Source organism: Pseudophryne corroboree, chromosome 11 (genome assembly GCF_028390025.1).
Source record: "Pseudophryne corroboree isolate aPseCor3 chromosome 11, aPseCor3.hap2, whole genome shotgun sequence".
In the NCBI taxonomy this organism is placed as follows: Eukaryota; Metazoa; Chordata; class Amphibia; order Anura; family Myobatrachidae; genus Pseudophryne; species Pseudophryne corroboree.
The window spans coordinates 185,312,742-185,331,441 of record NC_086454.1 but is presented as its reverse complement, the minus strand read 5'-3'; the positions used below and the strand labels follow the sequence as shown (position 1 = coordinate 185,331,441).

Sequence of the window (18,700 nt, the reverse complement as noted above, 5' to 3'; positions counted from 1 at the left end):
GTGTCCCTAGAAGTTTATAATTGCTGCCCAGGGCGCCCCCCCCTGCGCCCTGCACCCATACAGTGCTGTCAGTGTGTGTGAATGTGGGAGCAATGGCGCGTAGCGTTACCGCTGCGCGGTACCTCAGTGAAGATCAGAAGTCTTCTGCCGCCTTTGAAGTCTTCTTTCTTCTTATACTCACCCGGCTTCTATCTTCCGGCTCTGTGAGGAGGACGGCGGCGCGGCTCCGGGACAAACAACGAGGGTGAGACCTGTGTTCCGACCCTCTGGAGCTAATGGTGTCCAGTAGCCTAAGAAGCAGGGCCTATCATTTAAGTAGGTCTGCTTCTCTCCCCTCAGTCCCACGGTGCAGGGAGCCTGTTGCCAGCAGTGCTCCCTGAAATTAAAAAAACCTAACAAAAGTCTTTTTTCAGGGAAACTCAGTAGAGCTTCCCTGCAGTGCATCCAGTCTCCTCTGGGCACAGGATCTAACTGAGGTCTGGAGGAGGGGCATAGAGGGAGGAGCCAGTGCACACCCATCCAAAGTCTTTAGAGTGCCCATGTCTCCTGCGGAGCCCGTCTATACCCCATGGTCCTTACGGAGTCCCCAGCATCCTCTAGGACGTAAGAGAAATTAGTTTTAATTATATTTTTTTTATTAAAGGCGGCATGGTCACACCCCCTACCCTCCCAACAAAAACAATGGGCAAAGGGTCATTTATTATTAATATTTGATATATATTTATACCGCACTAAAAAAAAATCCCCCTCCGTATGCTGAAATAGATGCGCTGCAGCTCCAGCAGCTTTCTCCGTTCACCCCCCTCCCCAAGTGTAGTAGTATCAGCGGGGTAGGTAGGAGGCTGTCAGCCAGCGACACTGTGCTGGGCTGACAGCCTCCTAGCAGTGCGGGGGCAGCAGCAGCTTCGTGCGGGGGCAGCAGCAGCTTCGTGCGGGAGCCGGCAGGGAGTTCTCCCTCACCGCTGACAGCCCGTCGCGGACCCGCCCCCCGGACGGGGACGCGCATTCACAGCTCCCCAGCGGCAGAGGTCGCTGCAGGGAGCTGATCCGGTCCGGCGTTCCGGAATTTGGTCCGGTCCGGCTTTCACCGATTCCCCATGTTGGGAGGTATGAGAGAGATAGTTCCCCTTCACATGACACCCCGTTTGCCCCCAGCGTCACCCCCTAACCCCCACACAGCTTGTGTGCTTGCTACACATGGCCATTTGTGTACATCAACTGCCCCCAGTGTTTGCCTGCCCTGTTCACTCCCCCAGCAGTCTGTAGCCCCACATGGCCCAATTGCCTACAGTTTTGGCCTGCTGCCCCACAACATGTGCATTCCAAACGCCTCAGCATCTGCCCATCCTGTCACACAGGCCTCTTATCTTAATGTTTTCCAATACGTACACCCGGGGACGTAATGTACTTCCGCGCTACAGCCGGAGGACTGAGGAGTCCCGACCCGGCAAACTGCTGCCCCGCCGCAAAGAGTTTAATTGCGATCACATGGTATGATCACGTGGTCTGATGAGGTAAGATCACATGGTCTGATGACGCCTCTACAGCCATGTCTGAGGCTCTGGAAGAGGCGCCCGGATCTGGGATCTGCGCTGTGTCTGTACTCTGTTGCCTGTCACTGGCGTGCTCCTACGTGGGCAGCCTGTATGTGTGGAAGAGCGGGCTGTCCAGGTACAGATGCCGGGGTGCAGCGTGGTGGGAATAGTTAACAGTGAGAGGTGGCCAGCTTCTGATGGAGGATGCGGGGAAGTGGACTCTGAGTTTCAATGATTGATAATGGGGTCTGTTTACTAACTAAGCCTTGATTGGTAGTAAAGTACCAGCCAATCCGCTTCTAACTGCAATGTCACAGACTGTGTTTTTGACAGTTTGAAGCTGATTGGCTTGTACTACTTTACCACCATCCACTTTATCTGTATCCAATAGACCACAGGTTCTCAAACTCGGTCCTCAGGACCCCACACAGTGCATGTTTTTCAGGTCTCACAGAATCGCAAGTGAAATAATTAGCTCCACCTGTGGACCATAAAAAAATGTCAGTGAGTAATTAATACACCTGTGCACCTGCTGGGTTACCTGCAAAACATGCACTGTGTGGGGTCCTGAGGACCGAGTTTGAGAACCACTGCAATAGACCCTACTGTCAGTGAAGCTGTTTGGCAACGTTACATGTAGCTGTGTGTTCACAGCACTGCAGTGCATGGGGCTGTGCATGTGTAGTTCCTCAGCGCACGCAGCTGTGCGAGCACAGCGCCATAGGTCAGTGTGTTGCTCAGCGCTGTAGTTCATACAGGTTGTGTGTGTGTAGTGCATACGTCTTTGTGCGTAGCGCCACGATGCACGTGGCTATGCATGTGTAGTGCAGTTGTGGTTCATTGGGTCGACAAGCATTGGATTGACCACTGAAGGTCGACATGGTGATTAGGTTGACATGGAAAAAGGTTGACATGAGTTTTTTTTTTTATACTGTTTTTGGTGACTGGGAACCCCAATTAGTGCATCGTTTCCCCTCGCATGGCGAGATAGCTTCGGCCAAGGTTCCTCGCTCCGCTACCGCTGTGCCTGGCACAGGTTACCGTTCCCAATTTTAGTCCATGTGGATTGTTAAATATGAAAAAGGTGAAAAAATATTATGAAAAACTCATGTCAACCTTTTTGCATGTTGACCTAGTACATGTTGACCTAATGACCATGTTGACACAATGTATGTCGACCTAACGACCGCCTCCCGTGTAGTGCATGTGGGTATGCAGCGCCGTAGTGTGGTAAAAGTCCAGAACATGGGGTATACTAACCTAAGTAAACTCAATACAGGTTGAGTATCCCTTATCCAAAATGCTTGGGACCAGAGGTATTTGGATATCGGATTTTTCCGTATTTTGGAATAATTGCATACCATAATGAAATATCATGGTGAATGGACCTAAATCTAAGCACAGAATGTATTTATGTTTTATATACACCTTATACACACAGCCTGAAGGTAATTTTAGCCAATATTTTTTAGAACTTTGTGCATTAAACAAAGTGTGTCTACATTCACACAATTCATTTATGTTTCCTATACACCTTATACACACAGCCTGAAGGTCATTTAATACAATATTTTTAATAACTGTGTGTATTAAACAAAGTTTGTGTACATTGAGCCATCAAAAAACAAAAGTTTCACTATCTTACTCTCACTCAAAAAGTCCGTATTTCGGATATTTGGATATGGGATACTCAACCTGTATAGCACAACATATGTAATATAGTAAAAGGTTAGTGTACCCCATGGATTGAACATATACTTCATAGTGCATAGTGCATGTGACCGTGCCTGCACAGCAGCAGTCTAGTGACTGGTGTCAGATGTGTGTGTGATCGCTACATTTTCTCATATAGGGACCACCCTGCAGTCATCAAGAGAAGATTTACCAGTGTACTGGTTGTATCCTTACTGTCACCTTTATTCCTATGGGTATGGAAAGAAGTCACAGGCATTAAGGTATGTACCAGCAAGGTGAGACTAATACATCTACAGCCTGATTACCCGATCTGCCAATTGATGGACACCGATGATCGGTCATCTAACCGGGAATCTGTTTAAAAACAGCATGTTAAAAATCCTTGACTTGGTTCCTATAATTTCTCTTACGTCCTAGAGGATGCTGGGGACTCCAAAAGGACCATGGGGTATAGACTGGATCAGCAGGAGCTTGGGCACACTAAAAAGACTTTGACTGAGTGTGAACTGGCTCCTCCCACTATGCCCCTCCCCTAGACCTCAGTTAGACTTTGTGCCCAGGAGTGACTGGACACACACTAGGGGAGCTCTACTGAGTTTCTCTGAAAAGACTTTGTTAGGTTTTTTATTTTCAGGGAGACCTGCTGGCTACAGGCTCCCTGCATCGAGGGACTGAGGAGAGAGAAGTCAGACCTACTTCTTCTTATTTCAAGGGCTCTGCTTCTTAGGCTACTGGACACCATTAGCTCCAGAGGGTTCGATCACTTGGTTCGCCTAGCTGCTTGTTCCCGGAGCCGCGCTGTCACCCCCCTCACAGAAGCCAGAAGCCAGGTGAGTATGAGAAGTACAGAAGGCGTCAGTCGGCAGAAGATTTCAGTAACAGAGGTAAGTGCAGCGGTAGCGCTGCGCTCCGTGCTCCCACACACCAACGGCACTCACAGGGTGCAGGGCGCTGGGGGGGAGCGCCCTGGGCAGCAGTTACTGAGGTCTGCTTTAACTGGCAAGAGAGCATAGTCGGGCACCGCGTACGATACCCCCGTCAGTACATAGCAGCGGTCGCCCTGCGTGCCAGTGCTCCCACACACCAACAATTTTACTTGGATGCAGGGGGGGTGCCCTGGACAGCAATATGTATAGGGTTTCAGGAGGTATATAGTGTGTATACACTATATACGGTCCCCTGCCTGCATGTATACGATAACGGGGCTGAAGCGTGCCGATGGGGGCGGGGCTTAGCCCTCACACACAGGGTTCAGCGCCACTTTCTCACTGTCCCCGCCAAAAAATGTGTACAGCACAAAAAGGTGGGGGGGGCACAGTCTTTTAGTGTTATGTTGGGCATATATAACACTATTTGATTTAGAGATGAGCATGTAATCATTGTTGTGTGTATTTTCTGTGTGCCCCCTGTCAGATATACCCACTATAGTTCACTTGTGTCGACAGGCGTGAGTGTTCTGTCACAAACACCTATGGGGTTCATTGTTGGCATCGCCGACGCCTGTGGGTACTTGATACAGTAGTCAACAGGTCGGTAGTGGTATGCTTGTAAAAAGTAAATACTATATGGGAGACACAGTAGTATGTGGGTGACCCTGTCGGCACCAACTGAAATTACCGGGGGTAAATTGACATGCTGTAACTGACTTATACCTGTGTGTGTGTGTGTGTGTGTGTGTGTATATATATGTGTATATATGTATGTGTATATATGTATGTGTATATATGTATGTGTGTATATATATATGTGTGTGTATATATATATATATATATATATATATATATATATATATATATATATATATATATATATATATATATATATATATATATATATATATATTTATTTATTTATTACGGTTCCATGAGCCTGTAGCACGGACATAGTAGTATTTGTGGGGGAGTGATATTAGGATTATATAGGTATACTTCCCTTGGGGTCGCAAGAATGTTATTTTGCCTGGTTACTAATCCCTCCTGTCGGCGAATACTAGGTTTTTCTGTCGACTATAATGTTTCCTGGTAGATCCACAACTGGGGCATTCAGTACATGGTCATACACATTCAGAACACATTAATGTCACTAGGAAACCGAAGGCTCCGGACAATACGCTTATGTGTGTGTGTATATGTATGTACGTGTGTATGTATGTGTGTGTGTGTATATATATATATATATATATATATATATATATATATATATATATATATATATATATATATATATATATAATGTATATGTATTACAATATGTATATTCATATTATGATTTAAAATGAATGCTGAAGTAATAGTATTCCTTCTCATGTGCTGGTCGCTCTGTTGATAAAGCTCTAGGTCGGCCGTGTCTCGCATCCTCTCAAGGAGTCTGAAGGTTTATTCATTTCCCGCCACGGATAGAATACTGTGTAAGTCAACTCCTGGTCGACACGGGGCCCTGTCTCAAAGGATCGTATACAGGAAAGCTAAGTGATATTTTATTTCTATGCTTTGGGCTTATTTGCATTACATGCACATGAGGGAGTGTTTATATTCGGTAAGACATCCGATAGAATTACCCTAAAGAGAGAGGGGATGTTCCTTATGTTGGTTCTTCTCTATAACATTGCGGCAGGCTGCTGTACGTATACAGGAGGTGTGGCCGGGGGAATGCTGAGGCTGACTCCGAGAGATACTCGAGTTTTTCCCTGGGACGGTGTACCGCTGTTTGGGGGGATGCCTCAGTTTAGTCAATCTCAGCGGATACTGCTGGTAAGTCTGACTTCGTGAGTTAGATTCCCTCACAACGGTTGGTGACGCATTCTTTTGTGGGATGCAGTCGTTTTAACCGGTTCGATACAGTTCTTTTTTCTTTTTCTGTGTAGACTGTGGAAGGTGAAAAGGTAGGAGTTCTGCAGCCTGGTTAGGTTCGCAGAAGAGGATGTCGTTTCTGTTTCTACCACATACACCACATGTCGCGGAGTCTATCTGGCTGGACCCCACTCCGGTGAGGACTCGTTTACTACTTTCAGTTAGTCCGGGAATAGACTAGGACCGGTGAGTTACTTATAGAATCCAAAGGGGGACATTCTGGAGTTACAGATGTTTCCCCTCACTGATTTTCTAATGGATCTTGCCGTTTCCCCTCTGGAAGGGGAGGTAGTACGCGACGCCATACCAGAGGTGCGTCAGGTGCAGGGCATTGTCCTGCTGTCCCTGTTAAAAAAACAAAACAAACAAAAAAACCAAGAGGTTTACATGCGTTGTTCTACGCATTCAGATTACCTGGGGGGATATCCAGGATTGTCTTTGCCATTTCACCAGAGTGATGGTGGTATGATGGTTTTCTTTCAATAGTAAGAGCCATTGTTATTCTGTACTGAGACGCTCTCCTGACTAAGGCAAGGTCAAGAAACAAGTGGTGCAAATCGTTGTTTCTCTCTGACTGTTCAACACAGGGAATGGCTGTTGTTCCCAACGACGCAGATGTCGGAGGTGGGTATCAGAGTAGATACTGAACGGTTGAGGTTCTGTGTTTTTTTTTGTGGAAAGAGGCCTGAGGATCCAGAGTCGGATCAGATTTGCAGTAACAATCCATCAATAGGTTCCATTAATGAAGCAGATGGGTGCGGTCTAAGAGACCTTTTCGGTGAGCAGGTCAAATGCCAAGAGTGGTTTTCAAGGGACCAGTTGGAAATGTGGTCCGGGTCTCACCTGCACATGCACCGGGATATGATCCTAATGGCCAGGACATCGCTCCGGTGGTGTCTGCTAGGTTCTCACCTTCTAGAGGGACGAAGGTTCGGAATCCAGGATTAGATCCTGGTGTCCATGCATGCAGATCTCCGAGGCTGGGGAACAGTCCTTGCAAGGGAAGTATTTCCAGAGGGAAAGGTCAAGCTGGGAAGCTTTTATGCAATAAGCTCTCTTGAATTAAGAGCTATTTTAGACGAACATATTTTTCGTGATCTGCCCTTGTTAGTTCTGTCGGACGACTTGACAGCAGTGACGTAAGTATGCCGCTAGGGCGGAACAAGGAGAAAAGTGGCAATGGCAGAGGATGCAGAAGGTTGCCGCTGGGTGGACAGACTGGTAAACGCTATATTGGCAGTCTTCGTTCCGGAGGTAAACGACGGAGAAATAGATTTCCTCTGCAGACGCGATCTCCATCTGGGAGAAATACAGTCGTCATCGAGAAGTTTTCACAGAAGTGACAAGTCTTTGAGGAGTGCCTCAATTGGTCATGTTGGCATCTCGCCTCAACGAGAGGCCTCAGGGATATTGTTCCAGGTCAAGGGACACTCAAGCTATACCAGTGGACGCCCTCGTGTCCCCTTGGGTGTTTTTCAGTCGGTCTGTGTGTCCCCTCCGATTTCATTCGTCTGAAGGTGATAGACGTAAGAAGAAAAAAAAAAAAAAAAAGGTTCAGGCGATCCTCATTGTTCCGGTTTAGTCGAGGAGGGCTTGGTATCCAGTTTTTCATGATTACGCATAGAAAATCACTGGCCTCTTTCTCTACGTGAGGAACTGTTACAGCAAGATCCGGGCGTATCTCAAGACTTACCGAGGCTGCGTTTGACGGCGTGGCGGTTGAATGCCATATCCTAGCCCAAAAGGGTATTCCCAGTGAAGTCATTTCCACGCTTCTTCAGGCTAGAAAAGAAGTAACGGCAAATCTTTACCACTGTAGTTGGCGTAAATGTGTGTCTTGGTATGTATCCTAGAAGATTCCTACAGAAGTCTTTCAGCTGGGTCATTCTGCTCCACTCTTTGCAAGCAGGTGTGGCTGCAGGCCTAAAGTTAGGCTCCATTTCAGTGCAGTTTTGGCCTTATAAATTTTCTTTAAAAAAAAAAAAAAAAAAAAAGAGAGAGAATTGGCCACCTTTCCGGAAGTTCAGGCTTTCATGAAAGGAGTACTGCACATCCAACCTTCATTTGTGCACCATTGGCACCGTGGGAACTTGACGTGGTGTTGCGTTTCTTGTGTCACACTGATTGGAACTTTTATGAAAGGTTGTGTTTAAAATTTCTCTCTTGAAGAGTGGTCTTGTTATTGGCTTTGGCGTCCACAAGGCAGGTGTTGGAAGTGGCGGCTTTGTCTCACAAGAGCCCCTGTTGGATCTTCCATGTGTATAGAGTGGAATTAAGAACTCTGATAATAGTTCTGCCAAAAAATAAGAATTTACTTACCGATAATTCTATTTCTCGGAGTCCGTAGTGGATGCTGGGGTTCCTGAAAGGACCATGGGGAATAGCGGCTCCGCAGGAGACAGGGCACAAAAGTAAAGCTTTTCCGATCAGGTGGTGTGCACTGGCTCCTCCCCCTATGACCCTCCTCCAGACTCCAGTTAGGTACTGTGCCCGGACGAGCGTACACAATAAGGGAGGAATTTTGAATCCCGGGTAAGACTCATACCAGCCACACCAATCACACCGTACAACTTGTGATCTAAACCCAGTTAACAGTATGATAACAAAAGGAGCCTCTGAAAGACGGCTTCCTACAACAATAACCCGATTTTTGTAACAATAACTATGTACAAGTATTGCAGAATAATCCGCACTTGGGATGGGCGCCCAGCATCCACTACGGACTCCGAGAAATAGAATTATCGGTAAGTAAATTCTTATTTTCTCTATCGTCCTAGTGGATGCTGGGGTTCCTGAAAGGACCATGGGGATTATACCAAAGCTCCCAAACGGGCGGGAGAGTGCGGATGACTCTGCAGCACCGAATGAGAGAACTCCAGGTCCTCTTTTTTGCCAGGGTATCAAATTTGTAGAATTTTACAAACGTGTTCTCCCCCGACCACGTAGCTGCTCGGCAGAGTTGTAATGCCGAGACCCCTCGGGCAGCCGCCCAAGATGAGCCCACCTTCCTTGTGGAATGGGCATTTACATATTTTTTGCTGTGGCAAGCCTGCCACAGAATGTGCAAGCTGAATTGTACTACAAATCCAACGAGCAATAGTCTGCTTAGAAGCAGGAGCACCCAGCTTGTTGGGTGCATACAGGATAAACAGCAAGTCAGATTTCCTGACTCCAGCCGACCTGGAAACTATATTTTCAGGGCCCTGACAACATCCAGCAACTTGGAGTCCTCCAAGTCCCTAGTAGCCGCAGGTACCACAATAAGCTGGTTCAGGTAAAACGCTGACACCACCTTAGGGAGAAACTGGGGACGAGTCCACAGCTTTGCTCTGTCCGAATGGACAATCAGATATGGCTTTGTGAGATAAAGCCGCCAATTCTGACACTCGCCTGGCCGAGGCCAGGACCAACAGCATGGTCGCTTTCCATGTGAGATATATCAAATCCACAGATTTGAGTTGTTTAAACCAATGTGATTTTAGGAATCCCAAACTACGTTGAGATCGCCCAGTGCCACTGGAGACATCAAAAGGGGGTTGTATATGCAGTACTCCCTTAACAACTTCTGGACTTCAGGAACTGAAGCCAATTTCTTTCTGGAAGAAAATCGACCGGTCGAAATTTGAACCTTAATGGACCCCAATTTGAGACCCATATACACTCCTGTTTGCAGGAAATGTAGGAATTAACCTAGTTGAAATTCTTCCGTGGAGCCTTCCTGGCCTCACACCATGGAACACATTTTCACCTAAGCAGTGATAATGTTGTGCGGTCACCTCCTTCCTGGCTCTGACCAGGGTAGGGATGACCTCTTCCGGAATGCCTTTTTCCCTTAGGATCCGGCGTTCACCCGTCAACGCGGCTGCGGTAAGTCATGGAACAGACATGATTCTTGCTGAATCAAGATCCTTTCTAGTATCTCTTGAAGTTCCGGGTACCAAGTTCTTCTTGGCCAAACCGGAGCCACGAGTATAGTTCTTACTCCTCTCCTTCCTATCATTCTCCATACACTGGGTATGAAAGGCAGAGGAGGGAACACATACACCGACTGGTACACCCACGGTGTTACCAGAGCGTCCCAGCTATTGCCTGAGGGTCTCTAGACCTGGCGCTTCATGTGGGACGCCATCATAACCACCTTTGGTCTTTCCCAACGGTTTACAAACATGTGGAAACTTCCAGATGAAGTTCCCACTTTTCCGGGTGGAATTCATTCATGCTGAGGAAATCTTCCTAGTTGTCCACTCCCGGAATGAACACTGCTGACAGTGTTATCACATGATTTTTCGCCCAGCGAAGAATCCTTGCTGTCATTGCCCTCCTGCTTCTTGTGCCGCCCCGTCTGTTTACGTGGGCGACTGCCATGATGATGTCCTACTGGATCAGCACCGGTTGACTTTGAAGCAGAGGTCTTCCTAGGCTCAGAGCATCGTAAATTGCCCTTAGCTCCAGTATATTCATGTGGAGAGAAATCTCCAGACTTGACCACACTTCCTTGGAAATTTCTTCCCTGTGTGACTGTTCCCCAGCCTCTCAGACTGGCATCCGTGGTCACCAGAACACAGTCCTGAATGCTGAATGTGCTGCCCTCTAGAAGATGAGCACTCTGCAGCCCCCACAGAAGAGACACCCTTGTCCTTGGAGACAGGGTTATCCGCTGATGCATCTGAAGATGCGATCCGGACCATTCGTCCCGCAAATCCCCCTGAAAAGTTTTTGCGTGAGATCTGCCGAATGGAATCTCTTCGTAAGAAGCCACCATTTTTCCCAGGACTCCTGTGCATTGATGCACTGATACTTGGCCTGGTTTTAGGAGGTTTCTGACTAGGTCGGATAACTCCCTGGCTTTCCCCTCCAGGAGAAATACCTCTTTCTGGACTATGCCCAGAATCATTCCTAGGAACAGCAGACGTATCATCGGAAAACAGCTGCGATTTTTGGAATATTTAGAATCCACTCGTGTTGTCGTAGAACTACTTTAGATAGTTCTTTTCCGACCTCCAACTGTTCTCTGGAAACTTGCCCCTTTCAGGATATCGTCCAAGTAAGGGATAATTAAGATGCCTTTCTTCTTTTAAGAATCATCTTTTCGGCCATTACCTTGGTAAAGGCCCGGGGTGCCGTGGATAATTCAACGGCAGCGTCTGAAACTGATATTGACAGTTCTGTATCACGAACCAGAGGTACCCTTGTTGAGAAGGGCAAATTTGGACATGGAGGTAATCCTTGATGTCCAGGGACACCATATAGTCCCCTTTTTTCCGGTTCTCTATCACTGCTCTGAGTGACTCCATCTTGATTTGAACCTTTTTATGTAAGTGTTCAAAGATTTCAGATTTAGACTATGTCTCACCAAGCCGTCTGGCTTCAGTACCACAATATAGTGTGGAAGACTAATACCCTTTTCCTTGTTGTAGGAGGGGTACTTTGATTATTACCTGCTGGAAATACAGCTTGTGAATTTTTTCCCAATACTGCCTCCCTGTCGGAGGGAGCCGTTGGTAAAGCAGGCTTCAGGAACCTGCGAGGAAAAAATGTCTCGACTCTCCAATCTGTACCCCTGGGATAATACTTGTACGATCTAGGGGTCAACTTGCGAGTGATCCCACTGCGCGCTGAGACTCTTGAGACTAACCCCCCACCTCACCTGAGTCCGCTTGCACGGCCCCAGCGTCACGCTGAGGACTTGGCAGACGCGGTGGAGGGCTTCTTTTCCTGGGAAGGGGCTGCCTGCTGCAGTCTACTTCCCTTTCCTCTATGTCTGGGCAGATATGACTGGCCTTTTGCCCGCTTGCCCACATGGGAAACGGAAGGATTGAGGCTGAAAAGACAGTGTCTTTTTCTGCTGAGATGTAACTTGGGGTAAAAAGGTTGGATTTCCCAGCTGTAGCCGTGGCCCCCAGGTCCGATGGACCGACCCCAAATAACTCCTTCCCTTTATACGGCAATACTTCCATGTGCCGTATGGGATCTGTATCACCTGACCACTGTCGTGTCCATGACATCTTCTGGGAGATATGGACAACGCACTTATCTTGATGCCAGAGTGCAAATATCCCTCTGTGCATCTCGCATACATATATATAGAATGCATCCTATTAAATGCTCTATATCAATAAAATATTTTTAGTCAGGGAATTCGACCAAGCCAACCCAGCACTGCATCTCCAGGCTGATGGCGATCGCTGGTCGCAGTATAACCACCGTATGTGTGTGTATATACTTTTTAGGATATTTTTCCAGCTGCCTATCAGCTGGCTCCTTGAGGGCGGCCGTATCTGGAGACGGTAACGCCACTTGATAAGCGTGTGAGCGCCTTATCCACCCTAAGGGGTGTTTCCCAACGCGCCCTAACTTCTGGCGGGAAAGGGTATAACGCCAATATATGCTATCGGGGTAAACCCACGCATCATCACACACTTCATTTTATTTTATCTGATTCAGGAAAAACTACAGGTAGTTTTTTCACTCCCACATAATACCCTTTTTTGTGGTACTTGTAGTATCAGAAATATGTAACACCTCCTTCATTGCCCTTAACGTGTGGCCCTAATGAGGAATACGTTTGTTTATTCACCGTCGACACTGGATTCAGTGTCCGTGTCTGTGTCTGTGTCGACCGACTGAGGTAAACGGGCGTTTTTTTTTTTTTTTTTAAAAACCCCTGACGGTGTTTCTGAGACGCCTGGACCGGTACTAATTGTTTGTCGGCCGTCTCATGTCGTCAACCGACCTTGCAGCGTGTTGACATTTTCACGTAATTCCCTAAATAAGCCATCCATTCCGGTGTCGACTCCCTAGAGAGTGACATCACCATTACAGGCAATTTCTCCGCCTCCTCCAACATCGTCCTCATACATGTCGACACACACGTACCGACACACAGCACACACACCAGGAATGCTCTGACAGAGGACAGGACCCCACTAGCCCTTTGGAGAGACAGAGGGAGAGTTTGCCAGCACACACCAAAAAACGCTATAATTACATAGGGACAACCTTATATAAGTGTTTCTCCCTAATAGCATCTATATATATATATATATATATATATATATATATATATATATATATATATATATATATATATATATATATATATATATATATATATATATATATATATATATATATATATATATATATTTATATATATTTATATCGCCAATTAGTGCCCCCCTCTCTGTTTAAACCCTGTTTCTGTAGTGCAGTGCAGGGGAGAGCCTGGGAGCCTTCTCTCCAGCCTTTCTGTGAGAGAAAAAATGGCGCTGTGTGCTGAGGAGATAGGCCCCGCCCCTTTTCCGGCGGGCTCGTCTCCCGCTCTTTAGTGAAGTTTGGCAGGGGTTAAATATCTCCATATAGCCTCTGGGGGCTATATGTGAGGTATTTTTAGCCAGTATATAGGTTTACATTTGCCTCCCAGGGCGCCCCCCCCCCAGCGCCCTGCACCCTCAGTGACAGCGTGTGAAGTGTGCTGAGAGGAAAATGGCGCACAGCTGCAGTGCTGTGCGCTACCTTTAGAAGACTGTCGGAGTCTTCAGCCGCCGATTCTGGACCTCTTCTAACTTCAGCATCTGCAAGGGGGCCGGCGGCGCGGCTCCGGTGACCATCCAGGCTGTACCTGTGATCGTCCCTCTGGAGCTGATGTCCAGTAGCCAAGAAGCCAATCCATCCTGCACGCAGGTGAGTTCACTTCTTCTCCCCTCAGTCCCTCGTTGCAGTGATCCTGTTGCCAGCAGGACTCACTGTAAAATAAAAAACCTAAGCTAAACTTTCTCTAAGCAGCTCTTTAGGAGAGCCACCTAGAATTGCACCCTTCTCGGCCGGGCACAAAAATCTAACTGGAGTCTGGAGGAGGGTCATAGGGGGAGGAGCCAGTGCACACCACCTGATCGGAAAAGCTTTACTTTTGTGCCCTGTCTCCTGCGGAGCCGCTATTCCCCATGGTCCTTTCAGGAACCCCAGCATCCACTAGGACGATAGAGAAAGTGGTTTATGTATTTCGCAGAAACCAGTCTATTGTGATGCCTGTGGTTACTTAAGCATTGGCTTCTTCAAAGTCTCTCGATGTAGTTGGGGCTTTAAATATTTATGTCGCCAATTTGGCTCAGATTGGGGAAACAGAGGCTCTGTTTGTCCGGTATGCTCTCAACATGATTGGGGTACCTGCGTGTAGGCAGTCTGTTACACGCTGGATCTGTGATACGATTCGGCGTGCTCGTTCTACGGCTGGATTGCCGTTACCATAGTTGGTGGAGACCCATTCTACTAGGAAGATGGACTCTTCTTGGGCGGATATCCGAGGAGTCTCGGCGGTTCACCTTTGCCGAGCGGCTACTTGGTCGGGTTCAAACACTTTTGCTAAGCTCTACAAGTTTGATATCCTGGCTGATGGGGACCTCGTGTTTGCTCAATCGGTGCTGCAGAGTCGTCCGCACTCTCCCGCCCGGTCTGGCGCTTTGGTATAGACCCCATGGTCTTTTTGGAGTCCCCAGCATCCTCTAGGACGTAAGTGAAAATAGGATTTTAATACCTACCGGTAAATCCTTTTCTCCTAGTCCGTAGAGGATGCTGGGCGCCCGTCCCAGTGCGGACTGTGTCTGCAGTAATTGGTTATGGTTACACTCTGGTGGTGTTTCTTTCTGTCAGCCTGTTGCTGACGTTGTTCATGCCATGCCATGGCATGCGGTGTTTTCTTATTGGTTGTGTTGACACACAGGTTGTGTTACATATTCTCTCAGCATGTGGCTGTGTATTTTTTCATACCGTTGGCTGGTATTCTATTGAATGCTACGTTTTGCGGTATGTTCATGGTGTGAGCTGGTATGACACTCACCGTGTTTCAATAATAAATTCTTTCCTCGAAATGTCTATCTCTCCTGGGCACAGTTCTATAACTGAGGTCTAGGGGAGGGGCATAGAGGGAGGCGCCAGTTCACACCCAGTCAAAGTCTTTTTAGTGTGCCCAAGCTCCTGCGGATCCCGTCTATACCCCATGGTCCTTTTGGAGTCCCCAGCATCCTCTACGGACTAGGAGAAAAGGATTTTTACGGGTAGGTATTAAAATCCTATTTTTTTGGTTGGTATCTGCAAATCGAGAATTTGCAACATGTTTGATTTCCCTGATCCCCCAACCTAGGAATCTGTAAAATGGGGAAATTATGGATAGTCAAAAGGTCGACAGTGTCTAATACCCCTTTCAGACTGACAGAACTGGGTCACACCCGGGAATGTGTTCCTGGACGCATCCTGGGACACAACCCGGGAATGACCCCTTTCACACTGCACTTAGACCTGGGATCGACCACGGAGAGCCCCGTTTACACTGATCCCGGGAAATCCCTGCAAATACATATGTATGTTATTAGAAATGGAAATTTTTCTGGCTCACATAGAACCTTCAAGAACTGCTTTTTCAGAGTCTTCATTTTATTACCAACTTGCTGTTGTGTACAGGGGGGTACTCACACTGCTTAAAATCTAAGCAATCTGACTAGGTTGCTTAGATTTTAAGCCTGATTGCTCTGTGTGTATCACCTACAGCAATAGCGATGCGCAGCCCTGCGCATCACAATCGCTGGTGCTAGTTTGGCCTGCCGGTGGGTGAAATGAGCGGCCCCCCTGTCTCCCCCCGCACGCTCAGCACACATCGCGCTGTGCTGAGCGGCGGGAGAGATGTGTGCTGAGCGGTTCGCTCAGCACACATCTCTCCCGAATCGGCCAGTGAGTATTGGTCTTACGGATAATTCCTCTGGCTTCAAGCAGCTTTGCAATGTTCTTATAAACAATAGCATCCTTCACTGTGCCTGTTATCTGTCTCTCTATTTCCTCCCCCCCTTATGCTGAGCAGCTCTCTGATCTCTTGATCTGTCCAGGTCGCCGTATTGCCTGTCTCCTCCGCTTTTAGGGCTTCTCCGTTTTACCGGGCTCTGGATGATGACATCTTTTCTGAGCTCAGGAAAGCTCCAATGCCTTTTAACAGTCCCGTGTACTGAATACCGGGTAGGGCCCATTCACACTACACTGCATCCCGGGTCGATTCCGGATTCAACCCTGGTCGAGACCTGGGATGAAATGCTGGGACGCTTGACCCAGGATATTCTTTCAGGACCCTTTCACACTGAGCAAATTCTCAGGTTGATGTGCAATAACCTGGGAAATATTTGTCTGTTTGAAAGGGGTATTAGTTTGATACCAAATGATCGATATGTGAAAAAGTTTGACACAATTAAAATGTTGACATGAGTGTGTTTTTTTTTTTTTTTCTTTGTGTCAAATTTTAGCTTTCAGCACATGAACCCCCAATTAGCGTCTCCTCGCGTAGCCAGCTTTGCTGGCCATGATTCGGGCAAGGTATCCCACTGCATTCAGCACAGGTTCACAGTTGTGGTCCACGTGGATGGTGAAGTATTGAAAAGTAGAAAAAATGAACAAAATTCCCAAAAACTCATGTCGACCTTTTGACCATGTTGACCTACTAACTGTCGACCTGTCATCCGGGTACCGGTCACATCTGATGGAGGTTAATAACTGACCAGTGTAAATGGACTATTATCGCATTTTGGGAAGTATTGTATTAGATAGGCTGACCATATTATCCCTTTAACCTGGGACACTCATGAATTACACAGGTTCTGTGGCTGGCTGACTACAAGCCTGCATTTCACCTGCTTTTAAGCAGCCACAGAATCTGTGTAATTCATGAGTGTCCCAGGTTAAAGGGATAATATGGTCAGCCTATGGCCGTCATTCCGAGTTGATCGCACGTAGCAACTTTTTGCTGCTCGTGCGATCAACTTGACACCGCCTATGGGGGAGTGTATTTTAGCATAGCAGGGCTGCGATCGCTTGTGCAGCTCTGCTATGCTAAAAAAAAAAGTTTCCTGCAAAACAAGACCAGGGTCAGACCTACTTACCCTGTGCGACGGATCCATCGACGAAGGTCCCGGGATTGACGTCAGACATCCGCTCTTCAAACACCTGGATCCACCTGCGTTCGCCTCACCACGCCTTGAAAATGGTCAGTTGACGCCCCGGAACGCCTCCTGCCTGTCAGTCTTCATGCGATCGCCGCTGCAATCACTTTCTGCGCTGGCGGCGGCATTGCCCGGCGATGACGCGCGTGCGCATTGCAGGAGCCGCGCAGCCACAGTCCTGACCTGTTCGCACCATAGCGAAGAACTGTTGCGTGCGAACAGGTCGGAATTACCCCCTATATTAGAAGCAACCACTCCTATGATTGGCAGGTATAATATCTGCCTTTATGTATTTTAAACTTGAACTGCTATTTAATTGTAGATCAGAGAGACAAAATTTACTGGCAATTACAGTATTGTTGCTTTATCAGCCCCTCATTGTAAGAGGTAGGTTAATGCAGACAATAAAAGCTTTCATGTTAATGTGTGATACTTAAAAATTGCTTTTCCAGCACTTGCAACATTCTGTGTTTAGGAAATGGAGGGCAGTTTGAAGTGTTTATTATGTTATTTTGTACATTTTATTATTATTTGTTTAAGTGAATGCATTGCATTAGGTACCTGTGTGTTGTTGTTTTTTTTTTCTCACTGGCTATTGGAAATTTATGCTAATCTCACACTCGTGTGACATTAGGCCAGGCTGTATTTGTTTGCATTTTTAACCACTTAACTGCCACAATTTTTTCCCCCAAAATAGTGCAGAATATGAAATAAAATAAAATAAAAAATAGTGTAAAAAGTATTTGAAAAATATACCTAGTGAATGTTCTGCACCCCACCCCTGTGTCCATAGGCCACCATGAAACTTTACTTTCCAACCCCCATCAGAAATATTCCCCCTAGTGGCATAAATTCCCTTGCTTTATCAACCCCATCCCCCCCACTACCTCGGTGGTATTAGATCTCCTGGCAAAACACCCATCTTCACCCCCATTGTAAATAGCGCCCCCCCCCCCCATATGTCACTATATATGTATTTCTTATTATTAATATATTTCTTCCTCCCTCTACCCATCCAGCATAGCCCCCTTAGTGGCAAAAGATGACACCCCCAACCCTAGTTATAGCCCCTTCACCTCACCTTGTTGCAGAGTGTGCAGTGGAGCGTGTGGCAGGGCGGACTGATCTACACATACTCAATGGGGAACTATGTCGTCCCCCCCCCCCTCACTTTTGGTATAGGTGCATGCGCCATAGGTTGCTGCTTGCACGCACAGAAATACGCTGAAAACCCCTGTTACAATTTGCTATTTTTGCCTTCAACTAGGCTAATTTAACAGCTTTAAGGGCTAGAGTGCTACCTGTTAGGAATGTGTATGTTCTCCTGTGGGGCTTGTGTAGAGGGGAACACAATTTTTTCCAAAAATGTAGCCTAACGCTAGTGCAGGTACAACACTGATAATCAGTCAAGGTTGGTTCTGGCACTGTGCCGTATTACCCTTTTTTGCTGGATTATCGGTAATATCAGCGGCAGTGATATCGGTGGCAGCCTGACTACAATTTTGGTCTGCCTGCAGCCCTGGTGGAGCAACCACCACTGGTTGTAACTAGAGATGAGCGGGTTCGGTTCGTCGAGATCCGAACCTCCCTTAACTTAACGTGTTTTACACGGGTCCGAGGCAGCCTCGGATCTTCCCGCCTTGCT

The 18,700-nt window shown here is 47.1% G+C and overlaps 1 protein-coding gene across 3 annotated transcripts in view; it reads left to right on the top strand.

Moving 5' to 3' along the window:
- The first annotated feature begins 1,411 nt into the window (after positions 1 to 1,411).
- RCE1 (Ras converting CAAX endopeptidase 1) overlaps positions 1,412 to 18,700 on the top strand; it is an 86,888-nt gene continuing 69,599 nt past the window's right edge. Inside the window, exons 1-2 of one of the 3 annotated variants that reach the window (XM_063945147.1) lie at positions 1,412 to 1,514; positions 3,388 to 3,490. In XM_063945147.1, the coding sequence (XP_063801217.1) occupies positions 1,510 to 1,514; positions 3,388 to 3,490 (108 nt within the window). In that variant the 5' untranslated portion in view covers positions 1,412 to 1,509. The other 2 variants (XM_063945146.1, XM_063945148.1) reach the window with 2 other exon arrangements.